This window comes from Tarenaya hassleriana, unplaced genomic scaffold (genome assembly GCF_000463585.1).
Source record: "Tarenaya hassleriana unplaced genomic scaffold, ASM46358v1 Cleome7, whole genome shotgun sequence".
In the NCBI taxonomy this organism is placed as follows: domain Eukaryota; kingdom Viridiplantae; phylum Streptophyta; class Magnoliopsida; order Brassicales; family Cleomaceae; genus Tarenaya; species Tarenaya hassleriana.
The window spans coordinates 690,344-699,958 of NW_010969548.1; the positions used below are offsets into that span (position 1 = coordinate 690,344).

General features: G+C 35.0%; 2 protein-coding genes across 2 annotated transcripts; both read left to right on the forward strand.

Moving 5' to 3' along the window:
- Positions 1–3,194: 3,194 nt before the first annotated feature.
- On the forward strand, positions 3,195–3,818 carry LOC104801512 (transcription factor IND-like). The gene is made up of 2 exons (XM_019200938.1): positions 3,195–3,357; positions 3,436–3,818. Exons 1-2 carry the CDS (start codon positions 3,195–3,197, stop codon positions 3,816–3,818), a joined length of 546 nt encoding a protein of 181 aa, XP_019056483.1.
- A 1,293-nt stretch (positions 3,819–5,111) lies between these two features.
- LOC104800526 (probable calcium-binding protein CML48) lies at positions 5,112–7,568 on the forward strand. The gene is made up of 5 exons (XM_010523346.1): positions 5,112–5,587; positions 6,193–6,239; positions 6,636–6,811; positions 6,917–6,935; positions 7,204–7,568. Exons 1-5 carry the CDS (start codon positions 5,251–5,253, stop codon positions 7,312–7,314), a joined length of 690 nt encoding a protein of 229 aa, XP_010521648.1. The 5' UTR covers positions 5,112–5,250; the 3' UTR covers positions 7,315–7,568.
- Positions 7,569–9,615: the final 2,047 nt, after the last annotated feature.

Below are 9,615 nucleotides of genomic sequence, written 5' to 3' on the forward strand. Positions count from 1 at the left end.
GAAGGGAATATGAAATAAATTTTCTGCAAACGCAAAAACACCTTAGCGTTAGAAACGCAGAGCTACGATTCCCCTCGCGTCTGCGTTTCAAAACACTAAACTAGATTACCAATTTACCATTACAAATTTCGATTTTTTTTAATTATTTTAATATTCAAATCAGATTTTTTTATATATATAAAATATATATATATATATATATTTTTATATTAAACTTAATTCAGATATTATAATATCAACCATAAAGCCCTTCCAATCAGGGGGTGCAAATGGGCCGAGCCAGGATTTCAACCATGAAAAGATTTTGGTCGAGCCATAATTTTTCTGATTCCCAAAAAAAAAAAATCACAAATGCAGCCCGTTTTACATCCATATTTCAAAATATAAATATATATCCGTTTGTAAGAAAAGTCATACTACGATACATTTTTGACACATAGGACTCAAAAGTAAAACAATTGTTTTTGTTAAACATATCCTAAAATTATTATTATTATTATTATCAAATGAATGATGCATATCTCGAATTTAGTAAATATACATCGGTCCTAAATCACATTGGCCTTAAATTTCTAAACGTGATCACTTCAAAGAATTAAATGAGTTATTAGTTAATGTGGAAATTAATCCATGGTGAAATGACGAAAGCTACTGTTTACATTCTTTATTTTTTAATATACTACGAGGTGTCCTGAACGACGTTCAACTATAAACCGGTATCTTTTTAAGCCTTGCACAGACTGATCATCGTTCATCTCTCTAGGTCAACGCATTAAACGGTAGAAGGCTGACCTGAAGGGTTACTCCATTCCCTACTTACATTCTTTCTAAATCTTAACTCACACACAAAATTATTTCTTTGGACATAAATATGAAAACGATATATACGGCATCTTACGATGGTTCATATATATTTTCTGAGATCCGAGTTTACTTTTCCAAGTCGAGAAAATTATGAAATGGGCAATACCCTAATGTCGTTTAAGGTGTCCCCACTTTGTTTAATGAGTTATGGAGGCCTTATGAATAATCAAAACACTCGCGTCATGATTAGAAAAATGGTCAAAACACTTTTAATTCAAAGGTGATTATCAACTTATATACTCGCTCACGTAGCGTTTTCTTTAGATCCTATCCAAATGGCAGATTTCACGAGAGCGATCACGGCCTTTTATTTTGGGGTTTTGTAATTAAAAAAAAAAAGATAAAGAAATCTTGGTTTCTAGGATAGACAAGGGAAATAGAAGAACATTGTACTACGTTACCCACTTTCGTGTATATAGAGTTGTCACAGAGAGAGAGAGAGAGAGAGAGAGAGAGAGAGAGAGAGAGAGATGAACATAGACCACTCACAGATTTGGAATCTGTTGATTAATTAGTGTAAATGAAAGGCAACGAAATCCCTGATGATTAGGTCGTAGCAGCTTGGGCCATAATGAGTTACGTGAAGTCTGTCTCGCTCGACGTATTTAGGAGAAACCTTAGAAAATTAATAAGGTAACGTTGATTAAATTATTTTGTGTGATTATGAGATTACAACACATTCGTACGTTTCATAGCTTTGTCGGTAGCATATTCATTATCACAGGACTTGAAAGAAGCTCAAACCCTCCAAAACCCAGAATTCCAAATCTGAAAATAAGCCGCATGTTTTTTTTTTTTTACATGTTCTGCGTGGTGCGGTTAAATGCTTTTCAGTCCATTGATCTTACTTTTAATTTTTTTTTAATTGATTAACTATAAAACATCCTCAAACACCTAATTAAACTAATCTAAGTTTTAAAATTTCAGACCGAAAATTACTTCATACTATATTTTATGCCTAAAAGGGTCCTCAGATTTTTATGTTAATGCGTATATTCTTAACTGTCTCTTAATTTCAGCGCAGAGAATCATTTTTGCCCTAAAGCATAGTTACTAAATGCCATGTTTTAGATTTAATAATTGTTATTTATTTTGATTTTAACGACGTTATGTGCGAAGTTTACATCCATTCATACTTCGAGTTTTTGTTTAAAGAGAGCTCATGAGAATTCGAAATTTCGGGCTTTAAAATAGTTGCCATTTTAGGCTTAGATCTGAAAGCTAGGGTTTGGAGACATTTTTGGGGAATTTTAAGAATTATGCTTTTAATTTTTTGTTAAAATATCCCCTCTTTAAAACCGTGTTATATATATATATATAAACTATTGGTCATTAAATGGTGTATATTAAAACTCAAATTATCTTGGACAATTTCAAAGATACTATCTAATCCGTAAATTTCATGTTAAAACATCTCAATAAAAATTTTCAAAAATAAATAAGAGTTACCATCTATTGAACATTCTTAGAATTAATATCCATTTCTATTAAAAGCAATCTGTATTTGTAGGGTATCCGATAAAAAAAAACCTAAGGTTATCAACAGATAGATGGCCAAATAAGCACTCATACCGGAATCATTATAACCGGGATCCAAAATGTATTTGATTCATTTTTTTCCTTCATTAATTAGGAAAATTAAAGACTTATTCACGCTCCAAGTGGAATTTATGTTTCGCGCAATTTGCTTTCTTAGACAGATAAATCATATATTTAGTTTTTTTTTTGTATGTATGTATGATAGAAAACATAATCATATATGTATACACACATATAAATAAATATGTTAAGTTTTCTAATTAGATTAGGTGATGTATTCTTGTATGATGCAAAACCGACGCGTATATATTTTTTTCGTGGCATAATATATAGAAAATGTCGGGCATGGCAATTTGTTCTGCAAATCTAACGTTGTATGAGAGTTGAGGATTTTCTAAAAAAAAAACAAAAGAATAGAAGATATCTTTGGCGAATCTAGGGTTTCTACTTTCTAGGTGTATAAGCACTTTTTGGCACGTGTATGTTATATATAATATTCGAAACTAGGGTAATTAATTATCTCTTCTCCTTCTGCTATGATTTGAGCCAAATTATTAATACAACAAAAAAATAATAATGGCAACGAATAAATTATAATCATGGATCAAAATGACGAAAATTGATATAATTAGATAAAAACATATTTTAACGTTGTAGATATATTTTGCTAATATATGTATGTATATATATATATATATATATATATATATACGAGTGTTTCCCTAGAGGCCTTTAATAACGATATCTCTCCCCGACTCCAAAAGCACCCCAAAAGGCCACACACCACGACCATGAATTACCGTAGGGACTCCTATCTCTTGGAAAATCACACATTCAACAACAACGAAGAACATGACCATGATCTCATGGACATAGCAATGGACATGATCATCAACCCTTTCACTCCTTCCTCTTGCCCTTCTTTTCTCCCACCAGAAACCCTAATCCACCTCCCTTCCCCTTCCACAACGACGACCCTTTCCGCTAACGATCAAAACAATACCCGACATCACCAAGAAATCGTCTTTAGCGGTGATCAAGAACTCGAGGAAGAGGAGGAGGAGCTCGACCCAGTCAAGGAGCTAACATACATGGTCGCGGCCATGCAGCCAGTGGATATCGACCCTCTCAACGTTCCAAAACCCAAGAGACGCAACGTCTGTGTCTCGAACGACCCGCAGACCGTAATTGCTCGCCGCCGCCGTGAGAGGATCGCCGAGAAGATACGTATCCTCAAGAGGCTCGTGCCAGGCGGCGAAAAGATGGATATAGCTTCAATGCTCGACGAAGCTGTCCATTACGCCAAGTTCTTGGAGCGATGGATCCGCCGACTTCAGTCCATCCATCCGCCGGATTTCGGCTCCTCGGCCTCAGCTACAGCTGCAGGAGATCAAGAAGATGTTCCTCTTCGTTAGCTGGATTTATCTGGCAAGGGAGGTGATTAAATTTGAAATGATAATATATATGATTGGTTTGGTCGCGGTTATATGGGTTTTATTGCGATTATGCAATTTATGGGTTGTGTAATATTGCAAGGATAATGTTAGGGTTTCATAATTGGTGCATGAATAAGGAGGTGTGTCTAATATCATAATGATTAAATTTGGATTGATGATTAATAACGGTGATCATTTAGAGATATATATGTATAAAAACCTTGTACTTCAAGTCCATTTACTGTCCGTATTGTGCGTGTATAATGGATGCGATAGTTTCGGTGTTTGATTGTACATATGCAAGTTTGGCTTTCGTGCGACAGAATCAATATAATGTATCTTCAATTGAATATTATGTTTTTGTTTTTATTTTTTACGGTGTTTTATGGAAATTTTCTATGTAATTGATTGATTGCCTGATTTAAACTTGTGTCATTAGCCAGACAATATTTGATTATAAGATGCAATGCGATATTTAAACTGTGTTTTTAGGATTTGTGTGTTTGTTTGTAGCTCTCCAGATGTTTAATTTGGGCAATGTTTGATTGAAAGAGACAATGCTCGGTTTTAGTATCGGTTCGGTTCAAAACAATATCACTGTATGAATATCAAATAAATATCAAACCATAGTATTTATATATATATATATATATATATTGGTTGATATATACTGTTTGCTTTGGAAACGGATTATTTGATTCTATATATAAAAAAATATACTAAAATAAGATCAAACGTTATCTGTTTTGGTTCGGTTTTGGTACAGATCGGATAGGAACTATATTCCTAAACCGAAGTGCGCACCCCTAGCTACCCTTCAGAATCCTCCTTGTGAACGCTAACGCCATAATCCGGCGAGCACTCCGACAGCATATCCTTCACCACCCGGTGCACGATAACCCTCGGCGGCTCCACCGCTGCCACTTTCTCCGACTCCATGCCTCTCTCTCGCGATCCTTGCGACATTTTCCAGCCTGTCGTTTGGGCGAAATCATGTGGGCCATGATTAGGCCGACTCGGCCCAATTATCTAAATCGGACCAGGTGGGCCGTTTATTGGGTCAAATTGACCCAAATATATAAACCGGCCCATATTGAACCGCGCTCATCGGTTATTAATTACTAACGAGTCAACTTCACGCGCTAAATCTAACCGTCCGATTAACTGACCATAACCCACGCCGGCGTAATCTCCACCCTCCATTACTCTCGCGTGTTCCATTAATTAATCACTTTAAATTCCATCAAACACGTTACACGCGAATTAAAAAAAAGGCGGAACAAAACAAGAAGAATCCGTCGTCTTCTTCAACCCCTAGAGATTGAGATAAAGATCAGAGAGCAACAAACCAGAATTTTCCAGAATCTAGCCGTTTCAGGAATCGCAACTGTTTCTACCGCATCTGCTTTCGATGTCGCACTCTAATCAGTATGTTCCGTCGGCGCCGGAGATGCCGGAGTCGTATAAGCAACAGTTCTCTGGCGGAGACAGATACGGTTATGCGTATTCCGGAGGTGGTTGGGGTCAAGCTCCTCCGCAGCATCAGTACAGCGCAACGTTTCCGCCGGGGACGCACCCGGACGTCGTGAGGAGCTTCGAGGGCGGAGACAGAAACCGTAGTGGATTTTTGGAGGAGACGGAGCTCCGACAGGCTTTGTCGTTCTCTGGGTACGGAGGGCTTAGTGCGAGGACGATAAGGTTGCTGATGTTTATCTACAAGAGCCCTGGAGATCCTCTTTTGCGGCTTGGTAAGTTGATTTGTGTATCTTTTCCGGGTTTTTTTGTTGGTTGGATGAGGATCAGGAATCTTCAACGTGATATTCAGGGAATGATCGTAGCTTTGAATTTGGATTTTGATCAATTCTTGAGATTCAGTTTCTCATAATAGAGATTTCAGGGAGAAGTTTTTTGGATTAGTTTATGGTAGGATGTGATTCGAAGATAGCAGTTTCCTCAAACAAGTATGTTTTCAATTACATTACAATTCATGGATCTTATTATGTTTAAAGTTCAGCTCCATCAATCATGTAGCACAATGAATTCTGATATGTTCATCAATGCGTATGGTACTATGATTACATTGCCATATAGATTCAGGTCTCAAGAAGAAATGAGGGATCCTTCGAAATATTAACAATTTCTTCGTTGCCCACATTTTCGTCTCTTGTAGTCACTGTGGTTCGTTTATATGAAATGGAACAGTTCATCTGATCACAAACTTCAGTGTACCAACTGTTGCCAATCTTCATTGATTTTGCTTTTCGATCATTGATGACATCTTGAGATACTTCTGTCCAGGTTTTGTTTGCTGTTAAATCTCATGAAGACTTGTTAACATTTTCAACTATTATAGGTCACAAGGAGTATGCCAACTTGTGGACTAGCCTTGGACAATGGCGGGTAAGTGTCTATCCGGTTGCTCCTCGATTTCTTGTTCTTTATGATTTTTCAGAACAAAAAAAAAATCGCTGGCATTAGCTGTTGTCTCTTGCCTATTTGCCCATTTTCTTCGGTAATTGTACCGTCTTTGTCGAAAAAGTTAGTGTGACAAGCTATTAAACTTTGCCATTAGCTTTTATCGTCATAACAACATTGTCAAACGACTTTCTAACTGTGTCGCTCCCATGTAATCTTTCTTCACAAATTCACATAGATTCTGGAGATACTACTTTATAAGGGGCATTTTTGTGTTTTATATGAGCGTAATTACCTTATCTAGGAGATACTACTACTTTATATTACGCTACCATTCGTATGAACCCAAAGTCTTGAGCAATCATTCGGTATGCTTTTTAGGCAATATTTGAGAGGTATGACAGAGACAGGAGTGGAAAAATGGACTCCACTGAACTTAAAGACGCTCTTTACCACCTCGGCTACATGCTTCCGTCCTCGGTCCTTCAGCTTATTATAACACAATACGACGATGGAAGAGGCCAAAGGGTTGAGCTCTGTTTCGACAGTTTCTTAGAGTAAAGTCTTCCCCTTGTATCATTGTTTTCCTACAGTTCTTGTTGGTTTGGATATTGATTTGATACTGAGTACATCTCTTCTGGTTCTTTTTCCTGTGCTTGCAGATGCGGGATGATTGTGAAGGTACGTAGTATTATGATCCATCACAAGCTTTCTCTTTTCCTTTAAAAGACACGCACACACGTATACACATATATTCGGCTTGTGTTTAAGAATAGATATGGTAATTTTGGGACCGACCCTTGAGCCTAGGAAGGATGTGGGTCGGGTTTCGATGAAAAGGGTCGGTCTCTTTTATCTCGAAAAGTGATTTCCTGCTTCCGAATCGACCCGACCTAATCATGGTTCTCTAAAATAAGCCCTGGTAAGAGCAGATACAATGTGTTTACAGGGATTGACGGAGAAGTTCAAGGAGAAGGATCCCGGGTACAAGGGCTCTGCAACTCTCTCCTATGATGATTTCATGTGCATGGTTGTTCCGTTTATCGCCTCCTACGATTAAAACCCTTTCCAAAGGCCAAACATTGTACATAGGAGAACGGTTCTATGCATACAACCATGTGATGCGAGATCAAGACTTGGACGTATCTGCTTGTGAATGAGTATGGTCTCTGTACTCTATTTGCTCTCAAGTTATTTCGGTCGTCGAAAATATTTTTTTTTATTAGACCAACTAAAAAAAAGTTGTAAACGGTCTAATCAGATGGCTTTAGTGTTGGGTTCCTTTTAGTTTTGGTTGTGGGCTGTGGCCATTGATGAATTCTTAGTGAACATAATTGAATCAAATTGAACCAAATCTATACTTCGATTTTGGAATTGAAATATATATATATATATATATATATATATATATATATCAAATCCAATTGAGAAACCAGAATCAACATCTGTTTTGCCATTACAAAATGGGAAAAATTTGTTCCAAAATCGAAAGGAACTCAAAACCTAACTAAACTAAACAAAATCTCCACATGTCATAGAGTTCACATCAGTTACATATTTTTCCAAATTGAACAGAACCTAAAGTGCCCAACCCTCCTTAAGTCCAAACTACTAAAGGATACATATTAGATATTAATGTGTGTGTGTATATATATATACACCATATATGCACTTGTATATTTGGAGATACTATTGGGTTCCCATATTTACTAATTTTTGTGTGAATTCATTCCGTTTTCCCTTAAACGTGCAACCCATACTTGGAATTTTACGAGAATTCATCCTATATTAATTATTGAATTCCACCCCCATTTATTTCGTTTTCTACCGACACCTTTAATGTTTAATGAACGATTGAAAATCTGTCGGAACATTTTTTTTTCCATCTAAAAACAAAAATTGTTTGGGATTTTAAATCCGGCGTTTCCTCTCTCTCTCTCTCTTTACATATTCATATCCAAAATATCTAAAATCAATTCAAAACGTATTTATATCTAATATGGTTTATAATCACATGATTTTTCTTGATATTCAAAGCATGATATTGTTTATATTATATATAATCCTGTGATTTTATTAGGTAGTCAATGGACAATTAATTGACAACCACTCGAATAACTTTTAGGATTCTCCATTTATTGGGGTTTTGAGGTGTATTTTCCGTATCCCTTCTTTATTTAATTCCACTAGACTCAACTTTGTTTCGTAATAAGATGCGCAAAATGTCTGCAATTTTTTTTTTAGTTTCTTAAATAACTTTGGCCTTGTGATCTATAGATTAATATATAGTAGTAACATTTAGGCTTGAAATTTTTGGATTTAGTTTCCATTCTTTTTTAAAAAAATTATTTTTTCATATTTTATTTTAGTTGACTCTATTCACAGTTAATTTATTCATATAAACATTTAATTCTAAAAATATATTTTATTTTTCGATTATTTATAAATGAACCTGACTAAATTTGTATTTGATTATTTTGGTTTAATGAAAATAACATTCGATTAGATTTTAGAGTGGGAAATACTTTGTTCTATTAGTATATAATCCAAAATATCCAACCTATTGAAATTAGTGTCCATGATCAAAACCATAACAATTTGAATCTAATGTATATTTTTTTAATTATACATTTGAACAGGCAAAACTTTAATCTAATAGGGATTTGGGATTATCTTAATCATTCGCGGTTAATCAAACATGTACTGAAGCAATTAATTAAGATATGAATAGCAAAAAGCTCCAAAATTGTAAAGTTAGCTAAGATGTTAATTTTAAAAATGTCAACCAATATAAGAAAAGATTTTTTTTATCCCCACCTCCCAATCTTATCCTATATGCATCAGAAAATGTTGGGCCATGCTGATGTAATTATTTAATAATAATAATAATAATAATAATAATAATGTAATTTCACATAGGAAAGGACAAAACACAGATGAAGCAAATAGATGCAATATGTGATGGTCCATGATTGCATGATATTGAGAGCCACCACTCACCAACCAACTATGTCTATGTGCCCCTCATGCTCATGTTTGTGATTGACATATTTTTTGAATTCTAATAAACGTTCATTTCATTTGTGTGTGTATAATTCCACATATGTAATAAATATATCTCTCTTTTCCTACCAGCAATGATTAATATAATGAAATAATAATTACAAAACAGAGAATATTACAAGTTTGCCCAAACCAAAAAGTATAGAACATTATAGAAATAACAAATAAAATAATGATTTTATCGGAAATAAAATTGCATATGATTAAAATTAAATTATTCCACATGCACCACAACACAACGATAGATGATCTATCCGTTACGTATTAAAGTTAGGGAAAGGGACATATATATATATAT